This window comes from Mus musculus, chromosome 8 (assembly GCF_000001635.26).
Source record: "Mus musculus strain C57BL/6J chromosome 8, GRCm38.p6 C57BL/6J".
NCBI classification, from domain to species: domain Eukaryota; kingdom Metazoa; phylum Chordata; class Mammalia; order Rodentia; family Muridae; genus Mus; species Mus musculus.
Window position 1 is genome coordinate 18609199 of NC_000074.6, and position 24451 is coordinate 18633649.

At 44.3% G+C, this 24451-nt stretch overlaps 1 protein-coding gene and 1 non-coding gene across 17 annotated transcripts in view; one reads left to right on the forward strand and one right to left on the reverse strand.

The window, feature by feature from the left end:
• Mcph1 (microcephaly, primary autosomal recessive 1) overlaps positions 1-24451 on the forward strand; it is a 212974-nt gene that overhangs the window by 14083 nt on the left and 174440 nt on the right. For 5 of the 16 annotated variants that reach the window (XM_011242056.3, XM_011242057.3, XM_011242058.3 and 2 more), the window contains exons 4-8: positions 13409-13496; positions 16362-16476; positions 17920-18120; positions 20348-20437; positions 22318-23445. In XM_011242056.3, coding sequence (XP_011240358.1) covers positions 13409-13496; positions 16362-16476; positions 17920-18120; positions 20348-20437; positions 22318-23445 — 1622 coding nt within the window. Of the gene's footprint in view, positions 1-13408; positions 13497-16361; positions 16477-17919; positions 18121-20347; positions 20438-22317; positions 23446-24451 lie in introns of those variants that run through there. The other 11 variants (XM_006508786.3, XM_030243531.1, XM_030243532.1 and 8 more) reach the window with 6 other exon arrangements.
• Gm25763 lies at positions 4783-4911 on the reverse strand. Its single transcript, XR_003947705.1, has one exon. It is a non-coding gene; the product is annotated as a small nucleolar RNA SNORA17 (small nucleolar RNA).

Consider the following 24451-nt stretch of genomic DNA (forward strand, 5'->3'; position numbering starts at 1 on the left):
GAACTCAGTCCTTCAGGTCTGCTTTGACTTGAGATGGCAGTCATAAGTCCAGGCCTCTGCACTTCCGTTCCATCAGCTATAAACTGGGCTTCTATTACTCCCTCCTTGAGTTGATGGTTTGTTGGAATAGCTCAGTATTCAAGGAAGAACTTCTCCCCTCCCCTGGCCTTTTAGGGCTCCTAATCCTCCCCAGGTATGTTAGGTTGCTGTCCTCACTCCTCTAGTCTGGTGCCTGTCAGGAACAACTAAGTAGAAGAGCTGCACAGGGTGTTGGCCTGAAGCCCCATACCCTCTGCAGGGGCACTGCTTCTCTGGATTTATAAGATGTGAAGGCTCGTCAGCCAGCCTTGCTGGCTTATATGGGGTTGAATCTTCAGTGCTCACAGTTGGGGGATATGTGAGTGGGGTAGAAGTTTTAGCCTTGAATTCTCAGTTGATTCTTTGGGCTAGCTGAATTCCTGCCGTAAGTCAGCCACTGGCAGAAGCTCATCAAAACAGACCAGGATAAAGGATTAACACTGAGGAATCTTAGGGGAGAAAAGCTTCATTGCAGAAAGTGTGACAGTGGCCAGTTAGATCTCAGACTATAACATGCACGTCTGTTCTAGGCCACGTTTAGTTTTACACAGGATGCCTCAGGAAGTGTAACGCTGACACTTCCTCTCTCAGTGTCCCGTGGTCAGCCTCCTGCCCAAGACTGCTACATTCCTGCCAGGCTGTCCAGGAACCAGCACTCAAATGCTTTCTCATGCCTTACTATATTATATTCTTCACTGTTTTCATTTAGATTTCTCTTAGTTTTCTGAAATAGCAAGGTGACTCCTTTGTGCTGCATGATTCAGGAAACGCCCTATTCCAGAGTCCTTTACTGCTCAAGTTTCTCCTACTTTGGGTAGTTAGTTAAGGAGCTAGAATAGGGGGGATAGATGTGTTCTAGATGTTAAATACAAATCAAAGAGTGGCTCATGTAATCCCTGTCCTTGGGAGGCTACGGCAGGAGAAACACTGTGACTTCTGGGTTAGCATAAGATACAGAGTAAGACCTTGTTGAAGAACAAACAGCAAAGATTATAAAAAAAAAATTTAAACAGGCTCTAAAGAGAGGTTCTCTATGGTGTTTCTGAGTGACTGGAAGTGGAAGTTTTAGTGCTGGGAACTTCACACACGCATGGTTATCTCACATTCAGAATGCTAGCCACCATAAGTGTTCTCAGACTTGGAGATAATTTGCATCCGTTTATTAGATAATCATCTAAAATGTGTAAAGTCTGAAATCTAAAATGGTCAAATGTCCAGTTTTAAGGGCTGTGAATGTAGCTTGGTTGTGGAGTGTTTGCATGAAACCGTAAGCTAGTACATGAATGAACCAAGGGTGCGTATGCCCACCTGCAGGAGGAGCTGTAGGTTAAGTTCAGCCTTGGCTGCATAGGAAGTACAAAGCCAGCCTGCGATACACAAGACCCTGTGTGTTAGGGCGTTTGTGTATTGGTTTTCTTGTTAGCCCTGTCTCAAAGTGGAGAAGTAAAGAGAAGAAAAGAAGGAGTTTCAGGCTTCAGGTTCTTTCTTTCTTTTCCTTCCTTCCTTCCTTCCTTCCTTCCTTCCTTCCTTCCTTCCTCCCTCCCTCCCTCCCTCCCTCCCTCCCTCCCTCCCTCCCTTCCTTCCTTCCTTCCTTAAAAATATTTATTTATTTCTTTATTTTATGTATGTGAGTACACTGTAGCTGTACAGTTGGTTGTGAGCCTTCATGTGGTTGTTGGGGATTGAATTTTTAGGACCTCTGCTCGCTCCGGTCAACCACACTCGCTCCTCCGGTCCCTGTACGCTCTGGCCCAAAGATTTATTTATCATAATACATAAGTACACTGTAGCTGTCTTCAGACACACCAGAAGAGGGCATCATATTTCATTACAGGTGGTTGTGAGCCACCATGTGGTTGTTGGAATTTGAACTCAGGACGTTTGGAAGAGCAGTCAGTGCTCTTATCCACTGAGCCATCTCGCCAGCCCCAGAGTTTCAAAATAAGGCTGTTCAATCCTAAAATATTGAGCTGTAGTCATTGCATGTGTCTAATGACTCTTCCCACCTTTGTGTTGATATTATATGTATTATATCTACGTGTACCCTAACTTTTACAATATACTCATCATTTTTTTCCATTGGACAATTGCCTCTATGTTAAATATAGTTAGAAAGTGTCTCATTCACACGTGTAGATACAGATGCTATTCTTATTGATATTCATTCCTAAAGATCCAGGTTTCCTCCAATATTTTTCTTAATTTTTCATTAAATTTTTATATTCATTTATTACATATAGATATCATATCATAAATATAAATATTTTGTTATTTATTATTAACTGTTTAAACAATTTTTCACTGAGATAATAAAATCACACCTCACTCCCCGCCGCCTCCTGCCCCTGGCAGCTCTCAGTCTACCTTGTATAAGATAGGCAAGTACTCTAACCACAGGGCTACACTGAAGCCCACTTGTGAAGTTCTTCATTTGTTCTGGTGATAAGAATTTTATCATATATGTTATTCATAAACCTTGTTTTTCTCTCTTTATGCATTTTCTAATCACTTTTTTAGTTGTGTTTCTTTGACATAGAAACTTTTGTTTTTCTTTTGTTTCTTGTGCTTTAAATGTCACCTTTGAGAAACCATTGCCTCATCAAGAGCAAAAGCTTTCTATCTCTGCTTCCTTTTAAGGGTCTTGTTAGTTTATGTGGTGTACTTAACTCTGTCTATTCTGAGTGAGTGTTGTGTATGATAAGAGAGGATTCTACCTTTGCTTTTTTGCATATTGTAAGGTTGTTGCCCCAACACCACTGTTTGAAGAGATTGATGTTTTTGGAGCCATTGTTGAAAATTGGCTAGCATTATGGGCTTATATCCAGACTCTCAATTATACTTATTTGTACACAGAGGGGATGGGTGTGTGGGTATGCTTGCCACTGTTAATTTGTCTCGCTTTTGTTTTGTGTATTGGTTCTTCGTGAATTTCACATCATGTACCCCAGTCCCACTCATCTCCCGCTCCTCTCATACCCACCCTCCACCCTTGCCACTTCCTCCCCAACAGAGAAAAACCAAATCTTATTGTGGAAGCGGTAGTGTGTCACAGCATGTCCCATAGTACAGTCTATTGTTTGCACTTCTTTGCTTGCAAATATTCATTGCAAGGACTTGGTCTGGCACGAGGGAGGCCTCAGGCTTTTGCTACTCTGTCAGTACTGGAACCTCACTGGGACTCCCCTTGGATACCCTGTTGTTGCCCTGCCTTGTGGAGATCTGTGGTTTGGAATCAGTAGGACTAGTCCCTTCATGCACTAGTTGATGAGGTAGATGTTGGGGCGGGCCAATTCAAAGCCTTGGGTCATGGCCTGCCCACCAGTTCTCCCACTCACACGCCCTCAAGGCTAGCTTACCAGCATTACCAGCAACTCCCATCACACCAGGGCCAGCTATACGTCGATGTCCAGGTGAGGTACAGGCCTAACTATCTTGAGTGTTGTAGCCAATGAGAGACATGGCCAGTTCTCCTCTCATGACCCCAGGGCTGGCTCTCCTACCTGCCATAGATGACAAGGGACAAGGGAGTGGAGGAGGGCATCGTCCACACCACTGCCCAGCAGACAGGAGCCTGGACTGGCGCTCCATGCCTATCCCCTTGGGGCCGGCTCACCCGCAGCTACGTGCAGGGCTGTGCTGCCCAGTGAGGTGCAGGGCCTTCTCCTGAGTGCTGCGTGAGTGAGAGGCAGGGCCAACTCTCCCGCTCTGATGACCTTGGGGTCAGCTCTCTTGCCTGCTTTATTTGGCAAGGGGCATCTCTTCCTTACCTGTGTCACCACACTGCAGACAAGTGACAGGGCTAGCTCTTCTACATGTATGTCCTTGGGGTCAGTTCTCTCTCTCTCTCTCTCTCTCTCTCTCTCTCTCTCTTTCTCTCTCTCTCTCACACACACACACACACACACACACACACCAGGGTCAGCTCTACAGTGCTGCCCAGGTGAGATGCAGGGCCCACTCTCCTGAGTGCTGCGGCTAATGAGGGACTGAGGCAGCTCTCCTGTTCTTGTGACCTGGGGCTAGGTCTCCCACCTGTCTCAGGTGGTGAGGGGCGAAGCGGGAAGGAGGGTTTCCTCCCTCACCCATGCCACCACATGGAAGACAGTGGTAAGGGCAGCTCAACTGCAACGCCTACAAAGTGAGGGGCCAGTTCTGCACAGCCCTCAGACATAATATAGTCCAAAATGGCGTCCCAGACCTGGGATGTCCACCTGGCTTTAACAGACCCCTGCTGCTGCTGGGCCAAGGACTCAGATGTGGCCCCTGGTGGCAGCACAGACAAGGACCCCACGATGGTCCCAGAGTGTCACTAGCTACTCACGTCAGACTGTTCCTCACTACCCTCGAGTTTCTAGTTCTGCCTCTCTTCATTGTGACCACGTCCTTTTGCTTCTCTTTCTCTTCCATTTCTCCACTTGCTCCTCTTAGTGGTGGCCAGGGTCTCTGAGTGTCTGGAGTCATCTCAGGAGTGGTCTCAGGAGTGCTATGCCCCGCTTGTGCATCATGGCGCTGGGCAGGATTCAGCTCAGGCATGGTGTGTTCCCTAAGGCCCACATGGCACTGGACTGGGGGTCATCTTAGACTCATTCCTTACTAGGCCTGTCATCTTTGCAAGGGTCTTCAGTCTCGGGCTCACTCTACCCTGGCCCACAGTCTCTGGCACCAGACTGATAGGTGGTCATCTCAGACTTGCTTTTTTCCAGAAACGTTAGTCTGCTAATCATTCAGATGTTCACAGTTCAGAACACTGAGCATAGACATAGCCTCTCTCCTCAGTGCCACCTACTGATCCACATGTGACCCAGCCACACCTGCAATGTTTTTAGAGGCAAAATAATTGGCACTTTTAATTGGCTTATTGAGTTCAAGTGGCCAGATTTGGCTTGGGGCACAGGTTATGACCCCCAAGTTCAGGATTAAAGGCATGTACCATAGCCCCACTTTATGCTGTACTGTGTTCAATCCGGGGCTCTATACATTCTAGGTAAGTATTCTACCAATTAAGCCATCACCTCTGCCATATAAAGCATTATTTTATATTTATTAAACATCAGTGGAATGAGGCTGGAGCCATGACTCAATGTTAAGGGCACATGTTGTTCTTATAGAGGACCCAGGTTCAATTCCCAGCACCCGTATGGGAGCTGAAAACCATCCATAGCTCCAGTTTCAGGGGGTCATGGCCTCTTCTTACCTCTGTGGGTACTCTACACACATGGTGAACCTATATGCTCATACACATAAAAATAAATATGTGTAATAAAAATAAAATTTCAAAACTTATTTTTTAAAAATAAGACATATCTTTATGTAAAACATGTTAAATTGCTCTAGTATTATTTAAAGGTGTATACATGTTATTTAGAAGTAAAATCTATATGTAGACATAACAGAAATGCATAAAGGTGTTTTCATGTTTTGATATGATAGGTTTAGTAAGTGGTGTAAAAGATAAAGAAAATTGTGTGTCTCTGAGATGGCTCAGACTGTTAAGATACTTGACACCAAGCCTGATGGCCTGAATGTCATGACCAGAAGCCATTTGGTGGTGGAAAGCACAGATGCCTGCAAGTTGTCCTCAGATTTGCACACATGTAACATGAAATGAGCATACCCACAGAGCCACACACACACACACACACACACACACACACACACACACACACACACACAGAAATAGTAATAAAAATGAAACAAGGGTGAGGTTTCTCCTTTAACTGCTTAGGGTTACTCATCTTTTTTTAATTGGCAGTGGTCATGTGTGTGGCATCTAGGGTCACCAGATTTCCATTGTGTGGGGACTCAAGGCTTGAGACTATAAGTCTCTGATAAAAAGGCCCTTCTTTTAGAGAACAGAAAAATTTATATCTGAGAAAATAAACAATGAAGACAGAATAATTAGCCTGGCTCTCATCTCTCTGGTTTTCTGAAGAAAGTTAAAGTTTTAAAAAACTAGCACAAAAGCACTAAAATGTATCTTTTAGCTGTTGTCAGCCTGTTAAAGGAAGCTTTAAGACTGCTGCAGAGATAGGACCTAGGCCTGTGGAGGAGCATTCCTCAGGTGTCAGGACCTGTGAGGAGCAGTCCTCGGGGTCAGGTGGCTGGCAAGCAGGTGATGGCGACAGAGGAAGCCTGCAGTGGACATTCATCTCTTCAAAGTAGTTGGTGACCTAAGTAGTGATCAGCAGCAAGTATACTGCTTTAAGATTCTGCCTGTCTACCCTTCTTAAAGTCTCCCTGTGCTCTTAGTTTATGCACACTCTGGTTCATGCTGATCGTCCTCTTAGAAGAGGGGGCTGGATTGTAGGTGGTTTAGGCTTACAAAAGGTAAAAAAGCAATTTGGTGTCTAGTGTGGCATGAGGAGAATTGGTGCTGGCAATCTTTGGGTTATTATGTTATTTCCCCAAGTGCCTTCCCTTCCTTTGTATAGTTACATGGTCTTTTTTAGCACCTAGTTCAGTTACAGTCTCCTCCAAAAGGATTCTGAGAGCACAGTCTGTGTCCTGCAACAGTTCAGTCTCTTGAGCCAACCAGCCTGGGGAGACTGGTGGGCAACCAGTCTGCTTTGTTCTGACCCTCACTGGGTACAACGCGGTGTTCAGTACCTAAAACACAGGTCCCAATTCAGATACACTTGCGTTTTCTCTGTTCAGAGATCCCCTCAAATTCTCCTTCCTGTGTTCTTCCATGTATCTCAGAATATACCTGTTGGGATCACGTGCTAGCCCGCAGAATTTTCAGATATGTCTGTCCTTACCTGTTCAACCCACTCTGTCTAATGTGATAGATACATCTGTGTTGGAGAAGAATACGCTTGCTGCTTATATGACTCACTGACTGCTTTAGAGGGTGAAGGGCAACAGTTTGGTGGAGGTGAAGGAGTAACAGGGCTGGCCCAGCTGAGGACATGGGAAATGACAGGGGTCCAAGTGCCGCCTCCCTGGGCTCTGAAGTGGCTAGAGCTGGGTCTGTTGTCAGGGCTGCCTTGAAACATTTTTCCCTTAGCCACTAGATGGGGCACTAATGTTATGCATTTCTGAACTGTAGAAGTCTCTCTCATAGGAAGCAATTTCTGTTACTCATAGAGTGCTGGATAAATGTGAGGCTTTCTGCTATTAGTGCCGTTTGTTTTATCGCTGTTAATTATGTGTCTGTGTGGGTATGTGCACATGAGTTACCCAAGGAGGCCAGAACCATCATATCTCCTTGGAGTTGGATTTAAAGCTGGTCGTGACCTGCCTGACATACATTCCAGGAATTGAACTCAGTCCTCTGGAAAAACATTTAACTACTGAGCCTTCTCTTTAGCCTTGGGTTGTTTGTTTGTTTTTTGTTGCTTTTTGTTTTGTTTTGGGGTCTTTTTGCCTTGATTTTGAGACAAGGTCTCATATTATAGCCCGAGGCAACTTGCAACTCGCTATACAGATCATATTGGCCTGGAGCTCAAAGAGATCTACCTGCCTCTGCTTCCAACATGCTGAGATTAGAAATGTGTATAACCATGCCTAGCTCAGTATAAGTTTTTTTTTCTTAAAGATTTACTTATTTATTTTATGTATATGAGTTCTGTATCTGTCTTCAGACACATCAGAAGAGGGCATCTGATCCCATTACAGATGGTTGTGAGCCACCATGTGGGTGCTGAGAATTGAACTCAGAACCTCTGGAAGAGCAATCAGTGCTCTTAACCACTGAGCCATCTCTACAGCCCTCAGTGTGAGGTTTTATGGGTACTTCTTACCTGTTCGCCTGTGTGAACATGCAAGTTCCTTGCCTAAATATATGTTGCTGGCATCGTGTTTCCTTTCATGTGGGGACTAACACAATCCTGGATCTGAGCCTTTGTGTCCTGTCACTGATCAGTGAATTGTTAAGATGCTTGTTTTAAAGTGGGACAAAATGCGTCTTCTCTAACTAGTATGAACCAAGGCTTTCCCCAAACTCTTACCTACAAAAGATGATTGGTAATTTAATGAACTTGGGCTGATGGTCTGTGAGTTAAACAACTTTTGTAACCCAGAAGGAAGGTGGTAGTGCTTACACACCAGAACTGGTGCGGGCAGTCCATACTATCTGACCTTGTGCTTATGGTGGCTGGGATATTCTTAACGTGGTAATCGGGATCCTCAGATTCAGTCGTTCTCTGTTCAGATGAGTCCCAACCATCTCCTTTTGCTCTTCAGTAGAACAAGTTGGTACGAACTACTCTGTTAAACTCGTAACTGTGCTAGAAAAGAGGCACATACGATACACTTAACTCCTGCTCCTTTCTCACCGTTCTCACTGGGCTTTCTTGTTTTCTTTCTCCCTTTCTCTCCTATCATCTCCCACCTTCTCTCCTCTCACCATCTAACTGTATCTCAGGCTGGCCTTCAGCAGTCTTTGTGCCTCTGCCTCCCCAGTGTTGGGGTCGTCAGCGCGAGTCAGTGCATCCAGCTCTCCTGGTAGGACCATTCTGAAGCTGTGGGCTTCTGTAGGCTTAAATGTGGGCCTTTCTTAAAAGCAGCTTTGTAAAAGTGTGGCTTAAATCAAGTGTGGTGGCTCATGTCTGTAACACTAGGATCTGGGAGGCTGAGACAGGAGGATCACAGAGTTTAAGGCCAGCTTAGGCCTTCTGGCTTGTTCCAAACAACCTGGGGTACGATGCCAGACACTGTCTTTAAATGTCCCCTTTGAGTTTATAGATTGGTTTGTTATCTCATAATCACCAAAGTCAAAAGACTGGGGTTTTATATGCCAGAGTAACACCGCCCGCCCCTTTGAAGTCAGCACCTTTCTCCCCATCCTTCAGCCTGGAGCAGCCTGTGATCTGGATTCTGTAGGCAGTTCATTCCTTGATGTAGGATTTCAGGCAGATGGACTCTTCTCGCATGGACTGTTTGGCTTCCTCCACTTGAATGATAGTTTAGAGATTTCTTCATGTTTCATGCAGTAATAGTTTCCTTTGTCTAGCCAAGTAGTATCCATTGCATGTGCATACCACAGTGCATTTGCCAGTGGTGGAAATGTGAACGGTTTCCCATTTTTGGTTACTATGAATGAAGTTGTTATGGAGATTTGTGTTTGTGCCTTTCTGTGTTTTCATTTCTCGTGGTTTATCACCCAAACAAGGTGGCTGCATGGTTTTATGTTCCTCTAGCAGTGTGAGTGTTCTTTTGTTCCATGCCTTCACCCACACTTGGGATTTGTCCATCATCTGAATTTAGCAATTAAGAGTGGATACATAGCAGCCTTTCGTAAGTTCTAATTTACATACCATATAATTTTCTCAGTTAAACTATACAATTTACTGCTTTTAAACATACTCAAAGAGTTGTACAGCCATCTCCACAATTTTAAAGTATTTTGTACCTGGAGTTGAAGCCTGCACCCTTTAGCTCTCACTCCCACGTCTGAAGCCTCAGCAGCTGTTTATTCACTTCCTGCCTTTATAGTTTTCCAGTTCTGGGTATTTTTGTATAAATGCAGCTATATAGTTTGGCAATGCCTGAAGCTGCTTCTTAGCAAAATCTGTTCTGTTGTCCCTTTTATTTGCTTCCTTTTTCTGATCAAATAGTGCTTGATTGTATGAGAGTATATGCATGAGCACACAGGAACACACACAACACACGCACAAGCAAAATGCTTATTGGACTCACAATTCCAGGTTATAGCATCATGGCAGTCATGTCACTGCAGCAGGTGGATGAGAGAATTGGTTCTGTTCCATCCATGGTCAAGAGCAGGGAACATTGAATGTACATGTGTTAATAGTACTCAGCTCTGCTCCTCCCTGTTTTATGCAGTCCAGGATCTCTTTCTCAGTGAATGGTTTCATCCAAGGCAAGATATTCTTGCCTTACTCTAGACAGTCCTTTACAGACATGCCTAGGAGCCTGTCTCCTGGGTGCTGAGCTGTTAGTTCATAGTAACTATCACAGGGTAGAAGGTAGTCAGCCCATATATGTGTACCGTGTGCATACGGTGCCCACAGAGGCCAGAACAGTGCATCATCCCCGGAACTGTACAGTTACACTATAGATGATTATGAGTCACCCAGTGACTAATCCAGGTCTTTTGCAAGAGCAGCACTGCACTAACAGCCAGCCGTCTCTCCAGCCACAGGAAATTTGTCTTTAACCAGTCCCCCTCAGAGTACCCTGCTCCCACAGGCAACGTGTATGCATCTTTTGCTCACAAATGTTCTTTCTTTTTATACCACTGTACAAGCCAGTGGCTTCTGCTTGCAGTTCTGATAGGAAGTAGGTAGTTGGATCTTGTGTCCACCATGGATACAGTTCCTGTCACATAGAGCTTTTTCCCTTCCTCCTGTGCTGCCTGCCATCCCAATGTCCAAAGCTCTTGGCTTCTAGTTATCTCACATGGACATAAGAATTCCACCCTGGTGTTAGGAGAGTGGGTGTTTCTAGGCACCCATGTCCAGACATGCTCACCTGCTCCTCTCTCTTGTGCTCCCCACTCCCGCTGGGGAGGACCTGGAGTCCTTGACTTCTGCACCTCTGCTAGGCCTGGACTTCCTTTTGTTTGTTTGGTTGGTTACTTTCCAGTTCTGCAGGCAGCTCTTACCCACTCCTTGTTTTCATTAGTTTATGTCCCATTTGTTTTCTTTTACTGTTATTTTATTGGGATCTGGTGGACGAAGAGAAAATCGTGCACTTGTTCTGTCGTTTAACCCAGATGACAAAACCTGTTTTATTCCCTAAACATTGCTTAGTTATTATCTCAGGGCCCTGTTGTGCCTACTCTGTTACTGTCAATCTTCAGTGGTCCCTTGGGTACTCTCTTGCTCCTGAAACCTATTGTTTGGGTGACCTATTTGTGACACTTCCTTCAATACCTCTTTCCTTAGATAGAACCTGCAGGGGCAGGAGGTCAGCTCTTAAGCATAGCAAAATGTCCGCAGGGAGACCAGAACTCTGTGTGATGGTCTCTCATAACTGGGGTTGTCTGCCTGATCTTTCTCAAAGCATTGGTGGTATGTAGGAAAGTTACTTATTTGGTTTTTATGTTGATTTTGTATCTGTCACTTTGCTAACATGTTTATCAGGGCATTTATGCTGGAGGCTTTATGGTTCCTTAATAGATAATATCTTCTAGAAATAAGAACACTGACTTCTTCCTATGCTACTTGTATTCTTTTTATTTACCTCTCTTGTCTTATTGTTCTTTCTAAAAGTCCATTCCTCTTTTAAGGTAGGGTCTCATTACGTAACTCTGGCTGACCTGGAACTTGCTCTGTAGACCAGGTTGACTATGAACTCACTCTACCTCTGCCTGAGTGCTGGGATTAAAAGCGTGAAGCACCATGCCTGGATTTATAGTTTGTATTCTTTCACTTGAAATATATACATGCTCAAGTGGGACTGGTTTGTAGGAAGATGGAAGTGTCATTCCTTCCTAGTGGATTGTGAGTGTTGTGAACTATCTATAGACAGATGGCAGCAGCCACAACTGCCAGAGAGGCTTGCTGCAAACATTGTAATTTTGTAAATATTATTATTATTATTATTATTATTATTATTATTACAAGTCATTCCTGTAACTTCAGTAACTGTTTAGAGATGGTGAAGCTGAGGTAGGCTGTATATGTGGAGATTCTAAGGTGGACCATAAGGACAGGGAGATAGGCTGGTAGATGTGGAGACACTAAGGTGGGCCATAAGGGCTGGTAGGTGTAGAGACACTAAGGTGGGCCATAAGGACAGGGATGAGCTAGATCGACTGGGGAAGTAGTGAGTGAGATTAGATAGAAAGGATGGGCCTGTGTCCGTGAGGATCAACAGGATAGATTATAGCTACAGAGGGTCAGTTAAGAGGAGGAGGGTGTGGAGAAGAGAGGAAATGAGGTAGGAATGAGAGGAGAGACTGGGCTATGCACAGAATAATTATTATCGTACACTATCAAAGTCAAAGCAAGACCATGAAAACATATTTATGCAGGACGGAGAGATGGCTCAGAGCACTGGCTGTTCTTATAGGGGACCTGGGCTCAATTCCCAGTACCCACAAGGCTCTACTCATAGCTGTCTCAGGCCCTCTTCTGGTCTCTATGGATACAATGCAAACAAATGGTGCACAAAAAACCATGCAGACAAAACACTTGTACCCATAAGATGAAATAAAAATAAATGTAAAAAGACATTTGTGGAACTTGAAAAACAAAGACAGTGAAAATACTGTTAGAATTATCATATATGTCAGTCAATGTTTCTGCCCTGGAGGGATGGGTTTTGAGTCCCTCCCCTCCCTATGATGTCTCAGGTAGCAGCAGACTACTAATGAGAGAGGTGCTGCTTGTTGTTCTAGTTCATACTTTCAAACCCCATTTGTGAGGATGCAGTGTCCTAGAGAATTTAAAACCAAACCAAACCAAACAAAACAGTTACCTTTGGGACCAAGTTTCCGCCCTTTTGCCAGTAGGTGTCACACCCTCCTTGCATTTTCCCAGCCCTCTTCGCAGAATGGTGCTGTTGGGAAATTTCCCTGTCCTTGTTCCACGCGTGCGAGATGGTGACACTTCCCACTGGGTTGGCTGAATTTGAATATCAGCTACTGGTGTAAGCACGCCTGTGCAGTTGTATGCCTTGTTATCTGGGTATCCCCTTCATGCCTGGGCTCTGGCTGCCTGTTGCTGTGTGCTTCCATGTCCGCTTAGTTTTACATCTGGCCAGTGATTACTCACTTCTGAGCTGGGCAGAAATTTCCCATGACCAGGAGGTCAGTCACCTGTGGAGTTTGGAGGGTGCTTCCCTCCTGGAGAAGTACTTCCAGGATGCCCATGTACAGTCTCACTTCAGGCTTGCTCTGATGTGTGACACATCAGCCACTGTCTCCACAGCCTGTTGATCTTGAACCCATCAGCCTGGGTGGATATTCTAACCCCTGGTTGTGTCTCAGAAGCCTGCCCCACCTCTCTCCAGCTGGATGGTTCCTGCATCTCCGTGTAGGGAATGTAGGGGTGTGGGGAATGCTGATTCTGTCTTGGCAATGCTTGGGATTGAACCCAGTTTGTCACATGTGCTGTATAAACACCCCAACATGCTCTCAGTCACTGGGGAGATCCTTGAAATACATCCACCTTCCTCATTCCCCAAGTGCTTGGATTACAGGTGTGTACTAATATGCCTGGCTTTCTTCTGCTTTTGCATTGGACAGAGAAGACCATGTAAAGAAGACTTTGGGAAATCTAATATATACTAACTTATATTTTGCATGTACTATAGAAGTATATTAGCTTTGAACCTGCTGTCTGATAGATCCCCAGTTCTTAGGTTGCATGTGTATAGCAAAGACAGTTGCTCACTGGGCTACCTTGTCTTGGTTCTACAGATGCAGGATGGCTGGAGCACTTGTTGATGAGTCTTTGTTCCCTGCAGTGAATACCGATGAACATCTACCAAACTTAAGTAGAAAAAAAGTAAGTATGTGATTTCTTTGAGGACAGGGTGGTTTTGAATGTATGAACCCTTGTATTTTTATTCCTACAAATTATACTTGCACAAATATGTTCTGAGTATCTTAAGCATGCCAATGAGTTCATTGCTATTTTTGCATAAAATTTCTAGATAACTGTAGAGGATTTTTGTATTTTAGTTTTTTGTTCTTTTCTTTAGTTTATGAATGCTTTGGTGTAATCTATAGGAAATGGAAAAGATTGTAGTTAGCCTTGAGAAATTAAAATGTGCCCCAAGGCTAGGCAGCCTTTAGTTGCTTTGTTGTTTCTTTTCTTTTTTATTACATTTTTATTTTATGTGTTTGTGTGTTTTGCCTACTATATCTCTGTCCTTGCACTACATGCAAGCCTGACACCCATGGAGGACAGTAGAGGGCATTAGATCTCCAGGAGCTAGAGTTGCACATGGTTGTAGGCCACCAAGTGGGTGCTGAGAATTAAATGCAGGGCCTTCTCAAGAGCAATCAGTGCTCCCAACTGCGGAGCCATTTCTCCAGCCCCCTGGTGTTTCTTAAGTGTAGTGCACTAGGAAGTATCAAAGCACTTGGTTCTCACACAGGAACTGCTGTTAGATTTAATGACCTAATCAAGATTGAATCCAGTGGGTGAGAACTGCATACTTCTACAGAGTAAAAGCAGTATCTGCGGGCTCTCCTGTGCTTCTAGAAGATAGTGCATGACTTATATCCATCATGGTTACTGCAGTAAGCCAGGTGCCAGAACAGTGGTGACGCAGCAGCCCCATGGCTTCTCTTCTGATTCTGGGCAGTTCTTGACTGTGACATGCTGAAGTGAAAGACTTGGGAAAACGCATGCAGAGGACATGGTTTTTCTTTAAGATGCTTAGTAAGCTCAGGCCCAGCAGGCATCGCTGATGTTTCTTGCCTCTGATACTTCAGCTTGAGTAGTGACCTGGGTAAGAGCCCGCCGGCTTACTGCGTGTTAGCGCATGTACCTGCTGCTCACAGTGTCGCTCTGCTAAGCGAGCTCTTCACTTGGCCAGGCTGCCTTTTCTTCACCGTGTAATAGTGTGGTTTTGATAAGCTAATTTTATGTTGCACTTTGTGAGTGGACCTTTCCTGAATATACTCATAGGTAGTCAGTTTCTACAAAAGGGGTTACGTGTGAGATGTGCATTTACTACTTGTGCTCACAAACAAAATAAAGATGGAACTGTTGGCTCACTGTGCAAATAACCTTAAATTTTGTGATCTCATCAATAGTGTGCAAGGGCACCTCTATCTTATCCAGTGCCATTGTGCTATCTTTAATCTTTGTCTAGTCTGATGCACAAATAGTGACTGCCTGCATCTGACACTTAGCAATTCTGAAAGCCTTCCTTATTCCAAATGCAATTGCAAGTTAAACATGACTTGAGAAAAATCATTTTAGTGCTTGGTGGCGGGGGGGGGGGGGGAGGGGGAGACAATTTCTGCTGTCTCCCTCTCCTGCTGCCCTAGGCTCACCATGGCGTTCTGCTCAGGAAGGAGTTTAAACACATCATCATTTTATCTGTTCCCTTTGTCTGGATCATGCTCCCCTCAGGTCCATTCACCAGACTGCCCTCCCAGCGATCAGGTGACTCTGTGCAGATGTCACCTTGCTACAGTCCCTTCTAACCCTGTGCTGTGTAGAAGGTGTGCAGATGTCTTCTTGCCACAGTCCTCTCTAACCCTGTGCTGTAGTAGTAGGTCTTTCTGCTTGAGGCTGTTGTCCTGCTTCTGTCACCCTGTGACCTCAGTTTCCGTTCCAAGGCGCTTTATGGATTTGGAACCATTGCTGCTTTGAGATTCTGGGAATTTTTTTTTTTATTATTTTAAAGCAACTGAATCCTATTCTGACTGTAGGATAGAAAGAGACCCAGCACTAAAGGTACAGTGTGGAATGTCTATTCTCTGCTTCCCACATACCTATGGACTGGGCCTCATGGGATGCGTACTCCAGGCAAACTGCTAATCCTCCTAACAGAACAGTATGGCCAAGCTACACAAACTGTCCCGCTGTCCAAAGGCAGCACTGGTAACATCTCACCCTGCATCAGTGAGCCTGCTGAACTTAAGCCTCAGCTCCCAGCTTGTACCAGTTATCTGTTAAAGTTGTTCCCTGTCACTCTTCGCCCTTGTGCAAGCTCTCTATGCTGAGGCCCAGTGTCTGACACAAGAATGTGATAATGACCAAATGTTTACCTGACTAGAGTCAAGAACAAAACTGGAGCATGCGGCTGCCAGAAACAGTACAATTTCAAAATTAGCAGCAGCAGCTTAGACAAGGCAACGAGACTCCTTTCTTTAACTAGGATAATGGCTGGTGTGAGGCAAGCAGAGAACCAAGGCTTCTGCTGAGAGAGAATGCTGGCATGGTGAAAGAGTTCAGAACATGGTTACGTAGTATACAGCCTTTTACTTAATCTCTTAAGTTCTGTGCTGTTAGTAAAATAATGCCTCAGAAATAAATATTACCAATTCACATACAGTGTAATGAACAACTCATTAAGAAGTTCTTTTAATTTTTGATATCATTAAAGTTACCAAAACTGTATGGAAATGGCTTTCTCTCTTGTTTTAAAAACAGTCAGCAGTTGTAGGGACTGGAGAGATGGCTTGGCAGTCAGGGTCATTTCTCTTGCACAAGACCTTGCTGAGTTTCTTCGTGGCACCTACATGGTTTCGGGGAATCTGACACCCTCTTTTGGCCTCTCAGCACCAGCCATTCATGTGATGTATATGCATAAATGCAGGTCAACATTTACTCACATAACAACAAGTAAATCTTTTAAACAATAAAAGAAAACAATACACCCTCACTAATGTTTATAACCTTTTTGCCTAGCACAAATGTATGCAACCCAAAGATTTTATTCTTAAAACACCAGAAAATGACAAAAGACTTCAAAAGAAATTTGAGAAAATGGCTGAAGAGCTACAAAGGCAAAAGGCAGCTCTAGGTAAGCCACATCCCGTGTGCCTGACAGCTACAGGGAGGTGGGGAGGAAGGAGGCTCCAGCACATGCCTTCTCACTTGGAGTAGTCACGGGTAGAGCCTCTGGCAAGGGCCATCAGATAGTCCTCACGGCTCATCAAGTCAGTGGGATCCTGATCTGGGGAGGATTACAGGAGAAAAGCAATCTTGTTTCTTTCTTTTGGTTTTTTGTTTGTTTGTTTGTTTTAAGATTTATTTATTATTATACATAAGTACACTGTAGCTGACTTCAGATGCACCAAAAGAGGGCGTCAGATCTCATTGCAGGTGGTTGTGAGCCACCATGTGGTTGCTGGGATTTGAACTCAGGACCTTCAGAAGAACGGTCAGTGCTCTTACCTGCTGAGCCATCTTGCCAGCTCCAGCAATCTCATTTCTTAATTCTGTCTCTTTAATGAATGCCTCATCTATAATGACAATTTTGACATTTTGGTTTCTTTGAAAAACACAGAAATATTATAGGAATGTGTTTTTGTTTTAACCCCGGCTGTAGGATACGGGGCTGCTTCAGGTTATCCACAGCAGCTGACTGTGACTTGCCTTGTGCTCTAGGAGGTGTGTGATTTTGCCAGCTTCAGGATAGTTTCTGTGGTTGTATGTTTGGAATTCTGGGGATTTTTGAGAGGGTAGATAAATGCTGCCCCTAGAGGAAGGGTGAGTTGGTGGTTGGTTACTGGTTGCTCACCATTTCTTAAGTAGTCTTCTGCAGAGAAGTTAGATATTCTGGACTGAAAAGATCAAACTTACCCCAAGGAACTCAATGCCCCTAATTGGCGAAGTAGGTTAAAGATAACACTGTCCCATCTCCCTTTTCTTATCTAGTGTTAGGGTTTGAAAGGGTGGAGAAGGGTGGAAGAAAGAAGAACCCACAAAGTAGCAAATGGCAGCTACACAGATCTTCTTGTTTCATATCTAAAACAGACAAATCATAGACTTTGTTTGCTTTTAATGATGTAGGAAACACCTTGGGCTCACTTCCTGTGGTTAAGTTCACACGTGGGTGTGTGTGGAGGATGAGCAGTGTTCAGTAGGACCACGTCCTAAAACCTGGATATAAAACAAGTTTTAGGAGCCAACCCACACTCTGGCTTGCTGGCTTCTTGCTAATTGTATGGTGGTGTTCATGATATTGCCTTACCTGTGTCTCAATGACTACCTCTGTACATGAGGATGCTGACACCTGTCATCATGTAGGGCCTGGGTACAGCTTGGTGACTAATTTATGCCCTGAACTGAGCTCAGCAAGGGTCAGCTGGCAGCTAGCTGTACTGGCTGTGCCATGGTTCTTGGGGGGAGTAAGACTATCTGTGGGAAGAGAGACCAACACTGGAGGGAACAGAAATGTGGGGCTGGGGGTGGCTCTTCCAGGAACTGCTGGTAAGGTGTGACGGTGGAAGTTTGTTTTCAGATGATGACGTTCCTGTCCTCCTGTTTGAGTCCCCTCGCTCACTGGTGTACAGCTCCCCAGTGAATGTGATGAAGAGGAGACTGCAGGATATGAAGGAGAAGAGGGAGAACCTTTCCCCTACCTGTAAGTGGCTGCAGTGTAGAATGAAAAGGATGTCTGCTGGCGAACTACAGAAGAAAGGTTACTTGATCTCTACCCTAGGTGCTTGCTGTTTTTCCTTTCTGCAGTGCATGGGTCAAGGGATCACGCTGCACCCCCAGTCTCCTTACCTAGACATTTTGAGTGCTTCCTGAATTTAGTACTTAATTTCAGTGGAGACCTTTCTAGTGTTTTTTTCCAGAAGAAATGTGCTTTGTAAGGTTGAGTGTTCTTCAGTTCCCTTCTTGCAGCTCCTTCATCGTTTTCAGTATCTCTTTTCTTTTTCAAAAAAAGTAAGGAGCCGGAAAAATGGCTCAGAAGTTAGAGTGCTTGGTACCTTTGCAGAGGATTGGAGCCCAGTTCCCAGCACCACATTGGGTAACTCATAACTGTCTATGACTCCAGCTCCAAGGGAGCCAGTGCCTTCTTCTGGCCTGTGTGGGAACCTGCATACATGTGTAATTTAGACATGCATATACACATAAATAATAAAAAACATTTTTTACAGAATAAAATAATAAAAAACTAAGTTAGTCAGGTCTCTTTAAAAGGAGAATATTTTAATTACCTATGTAGTAGTAAGCACATTTTAATAAGATGATGAGCAATGCTGTGAATAAGCAAAGCCTTGCCTCCCCACTGCTTACACTCCTCTGCTGATGTATGTACAGTTGGAATGATACAGGTGTGCCTTCTGTGTGCGGCCGTAGTTTATTTCTTACTTAATTTAGATCATTAGAATATTCTTTTTTGTTTGTGGTTGTTGTTGAGACAGGATTTCTCTGTATAGCCCTAGCTGCCCTACAACTTGCTTTGTAGACAATGTGGTCTTGAACTCAGAGATCCAGCTGCCTCTGCCTCCCAAGTGCTGCGGTTAACTGTATGCACTACCATGCCAGCCACATCATACGCATTTTATTAAGCCTTTTCCTTCACTTGCTACCATTACAAACTACACTAGACTCATCTGCATCTCAGGTCCATGAGTATCAGCCATGGTAACAAGTAAGACTGAGATGAACTGTAGCTTTTACAGAGACACCATCATGGTTTTGTTGGCAGCTGAAGCAGGTATATAGCTCTGTCTCATGTGCATGTCCAAATTGATTCAACGCGTATATGAACTGAGTCAGAGATTTTTAAACCCCACAGCTGAAAGGCCACTGTGGTGAGTGCATGTCTGTAATTCAAATCCTAGTATTCAAAGCTGGAGGCAGGAGGAGCAGGAGCTCAAGAACAGCTTGTAAAGTCAGCCTGAATTAACTTGTTAAAATGAGCTTGTCCCTAAAAATAAAAATAAAAAATTTAAAGCCCCCAACACCCCCCCCCTCCACTTTGCTTCCAAAGTAACTGTACAAAGGCTAAGGCTATGTATTTCAGTTCTTGCCTAGTGTGCACAAAGCCCTGGGTTCAGTTCCCAGCATCAGAACAACTGAACAACCACAGTATCTGAGGACTTCTGACTGCCCATACCTTCTTTGTATATATGCCCTTGCTTTATAGTCACTTTATTAAGTTTTCTGAGGGAAACATCCTCTGATTTTCCTTTTGAAAAAACGACTTTTAGAGGATGCTTAAGTACTGTACTTCCAGAGGACACAAGAACAGTTCCCAGAAGAATGTTGGGTGGCTCAAAACATCTTGTGACTACAACTAGAAGGGATCCCAGTACCTCTTCTATACTCATGTCCCATACCCATACACAGAAACACATAAATACACATAATTTAAAATAAATTTTAAAAATCTTTGGATATGTTTGTTTTGTCTCTTGTATGGACAGCTTTTGAAGATAGCGCCTAGAGCCTCATTTATTGAATCATTGATGTTCTAGATATTTTCTTTAAAACTGGTTTCTTAACTGAAACACTGTTGACTTTTGGGGACAATTTGTTATTGTGTAGTCTTTCTAAACCAGTTGCCCCTGTCTGTGTCAGCACTGGACTTTTACTTACTTAGAAGTAAATATTAGAAACTTCAGTTCTCAAACCGAAAACATTCACTTAATTTGGTTTAAGCTTCATACAAGTTGGATTTTGAAAGTCCCATCTCATGTGATTGTGTGATCATGTTTGTGGGGCAGTGATTGATAGGGATTCATTTTGTCAGTCTTAAATCTACAGTATAACTGATATAGTTTTTGTTCTCGAATTATATTAAGCTTAGCCTAAAGGTAAGATTAATTTCCTGTGTATATGGGATCAGGAGCAGAATGGGTAGATATGCTCTTGTCCCTGTCCAGTAGGCAATTCTGCCATCCAGTTATTGAAACTTGTCATTGTGTTATCAGCCTCCCAGATGTTGGAGCAGTCTCAGCAGAATCCATGTGTCAGTCTGTTTGAAACATCCTTGAACATTTCTCACCAACCTTTGAGTTCAGGTAAAATTGTAATATGTATTTTGTTTTTGTAACAGACTTATGATTTGAAAAGTGTGTGTGTGTGTCTCCTCTCACACTGTACTTTTTGAGCTAGACTTTTTCTGTGGAGCTCTGGCTAGCATGGCACTTCAATAGATACCCAGCTAGCCTCCAACTAGAACCATGTCCTTGTCTCCTCGAGTACTGAGATTACAAAAATGCTCCACCATGCCAAGATGTCGTGTGGTCCGTTCTAACCACTCAAGCAGCTGAGTAGACCTAAGTTTCTCCATGAGATTTGGTCTTATGGTATTGGGGACCTCCTGCTTGAACTCTTATTAGTCCCTCCCTGGGGATTTGTTTGATTGTTTGCTTTGTTGTGGAAATCCTTGTGACTATATATGATTTAAATGCAGTGTAAATGTATATCTGAGCACAGTTAGCACTAAAGAGGAATTATTCGTGTTTAATTAAGCCATGAAGCATATTATTGAAAAGAGTCTGTGTTAAATAGTATAGGAGCCCTTGACCTTTTTTCAAGGCTATATAGCTGTCAGGTGTTGAGTTCTTTACACTTCCCTCACGTAAGTCCATGGGGGCCTAAGTGAAGTCTGTGGAAACCCTAAACAACTGTGTTCAAAAGGGCTTCAAACGCCACATGAGGAGATTCAGCTAGGTGTTCTTCCTGTCCGTGGGGTGTATTCTGGCAGTCTGTCCTGCATGTTCTGAGCTTGTTTACCCATTCATCTTTTCTTTGCTCAGTTATATCTCCCATAGATTGGAAGCAAATGGCGATAACAATGCTGGCTTACCTTTCCCTATACTGTTCTTGTGTCTCACTGTATCACACACACACCCCAAGTCTCCATGAGGTAGGCTGCATCCCCACTCCCATTTCACAGAAGAGAAAACCAGGAGGTCAAGTGGATTGTGCAAGATCCTGAGGTTGTGAGTGATACACCCAGGCTTCTGACATAAGTAGTCTAAGAATTTATGCTCTTAGTGATGTGCCACACTGAATCGTGGCTTATTGAAGAGTGATTAATGCATTCAGTTCCTAAGAGTAAATCTCAGTATCACTCCAACTGCTGTCTTGGAAGCACTTCAGCAGAGGCCCAGTATCAGCTGACCTTTGCTTTTGCCCCTCCCTTCCCAGAGCACAGCTTCAAGGACAGGATATCTCTGTTGCCACCACTCTGCTCTGAAAGCCGAGCTCGAGTTGTTTAAGTTAGAATCCCAGCACTGCCTCCAGATGGTGTCTTTTCTCTAAAAAAGGAAGCCTTCAGCTGGGCAGCACTGTACCAGTAGAACTGGGTCTGAGTAATGACCACAGGTTCAGGAAAGTGAGCAGAAAGTGCTGACTGCCCTCTAGTACTTCAGTATAATGAGAGGACAGTAGCATGCTGAGTCCCAGGAGGGGCTAGCACTGTGACCTGACAGGATCAGGAGAGTCACAGGTGACACTGACACTGAGCTGGTTTTGAAGGATGAGTTGTGTTTACCCACAGCAAAATGTGTCAGAAAGCTGGGGTCAGAGTGGGGAGCCTGCAGAGGTGATGGACAGCGTATCATTACTTCTGAGAGAAGTGCAGACTTCATGAGAGATCGGAATATTGAGAGCCCCACATGCTTCATTTGAAATATAAATAAAACATGAGGACTTGATGGAAGAACAGGGGACAGATATGAGGAGCCGTGTTCTGTTTATGAGGAGAAATGGCTTATAGAAGACCAAAGCCTAGCCAAGCATGGTGGCACATACCTTTAAACCAAGCCAGCATTCAGGAGGCAGGGACAGACTCTCTCTTGAGTTCCAAGCCAGCTAGAGTTACACAATGACCAGTGACACCCTGTCTGGTCACTTGCACATTTTAAAGGCGATTCTTTGTTGATCTCTGCAGATGAATCCTTTGCCAGTGGCTCCCACTCATCTTTCGGTGATTCCTGTGGAGATCAAGAAAGGAAACTGGGAAGATCTGCTAATGAGATGACCACGGTGACATGCCCTTCCTCACCTGTGTTGAGGGCAAGCAGTTTTTATGGCTCAGCATCACCCAACCATCTCAGGCAGCCACGTCCTCAGAAAGCTCCAGACAGTCCTTCAAAGGAGAGCATCAACTGTCAGAAGGATGCTACAGGTGCGGTAGCTGATTCCGAGAGAAAGCAAGCTGCAGGTGTATCTCAGGGGGTGCCTGATGAGAAGCTCTGTCTGTCTCCTACGATGTCCATCATAGAAGAACACCAAGTACGGTTGGGACCCAAGAATTCTTCTGCAAAGAGAAAAAGGGCAGCGGACTTGGGTTCATCTCCAAAAGGAAAACTGAAGAAGAGGTACAAGAGAAAGTCTGCTCTGGCAATACAGTTATTCAAGTCCGACCAGAGCCCGCCGTCCACAATCAGACTCATTCCGGGAACTCCTGACGTTGAGGCTTCTTCCTATGAGGACTATTTTTCCCCTGATAATCTCAAGGAGAGGAATTCGGAGAGACTTCCTCCTGAGGCTCAGCAACTAGCAAGCCCTTCTCTGTTCCACTGCAGAGGTCTCTCAAAGTGGGAGCGAAGAAACATGCTGGAAATGTGTGATTTTACCTGCATTGGTGAAAAGCACAGATCCATCAGCAGCATTAGTGACTTAATTTCAAAAAGTGCCTCTAGTCTTGAGAAACCTGTCAAGGAGGAAGTGAATACAGCTTCTACCTGCTTGCTTTTGGTGGAGACCTCTGCTAACGACAGCCCAGGGCTTTGCAGTCAGCCTGGCCCTCAGCTGAGGGATGACACAGGCCCAGAGGGAAGCAGCCACCCTGACACCCTGTCTAGTTCTGCCCACCACATCACACCCTTGAAAGGAAATAGTACAGAAACCAGAGACCCAGGTGATGGAAAAGGCTCCCCCAAAGAAGGTAGCACGCCTCCTGCATCAGCCTCTCCTGAAGATGAAGTACACATCTGTAATCTCAGTTTGGGAGAGGATTGTAATGTAGAAAAGTCTGTAGAAGAAAAGGAGAACATAGCCACAGGATATAGTGAAAGTATGTGAGCCTCATTTCCCAAGTATTGTTTGTTCTGCCAGTGTGTAATACTGTGCTCGTATTTTAAATCTGTCCTTAATCTTTATAATTTAAGTCCTTCCCCCTCTCCTTTTATTTTAAGGAATTGATATTTCCAATGATGCTCTTGAGGGATAGGTGGGAGGCCCTGACCTGAACTTTGTAGTCAAATGTGTCACCATGAAAATACCTCCCCAGGCTTTGTCCTAGTGGATTAAAAGAAACAGTAGTGCTTACTTTAAACTGTTGACCTGTATACCTTTCCTATATGCCTCTCTCACTCAGCATGACTGCACCAGAGACATAACTGATAGAGGAATTTCTTTTCTTTTTATTTTTAATTTGAGTTTATTTAGTAAGGGTTTTAATGTGAGGAATGCAGTAAAGAAACCGCCAAAAGACCGCTCCATAACTAGGAAGGTTTTTCTTATGAATAAGAAAGTATCCAGAAGCATCTGGAATAGTCCAACACAGAGAGAAAGAGAACCAGACTGGCTGTGGCCATGGCGATCTGCCAGAGAAGAGAGATGAGCAAGAGGTGAAGAGTGCAATTCAAGAGTGGTGGGGAGCAAGGGAGCAAGAGATGCAGGGGGTGGGGGAGGAAGGGAGGGAGGGAGAGAACAAGAGAGCGAGAGAGAGAGAGAGAGAGAGAGAGAGAGAGAGAGAGAGAGAGAGAGAGAGAGAGAGAGAGAAGCTGAGGCTAGCAGGAGTACCCAGGGCTGAGGGCTCTGAAGAGAGCTGGGATCTGAGGTTCAAAGGTTGCAGGTTGGAGGCTAGGGTGGAGGCTTGTATACTAAATGCTATCAATGAGGGAGCCTGGCGGCAGCATGGGCTTTGATACAGCCACAGATACATGTTAGTGTAGCCATATGTCCTTTCTGCTGCACATAAGAAAAGTGACTCCTTTTGGCTTGGGAACTATTTTCACAAGTTCCTGAGGAAGGCTGGCTTTTATCTATCCAGATTGAGTTGGGCGTAGACTCAATTT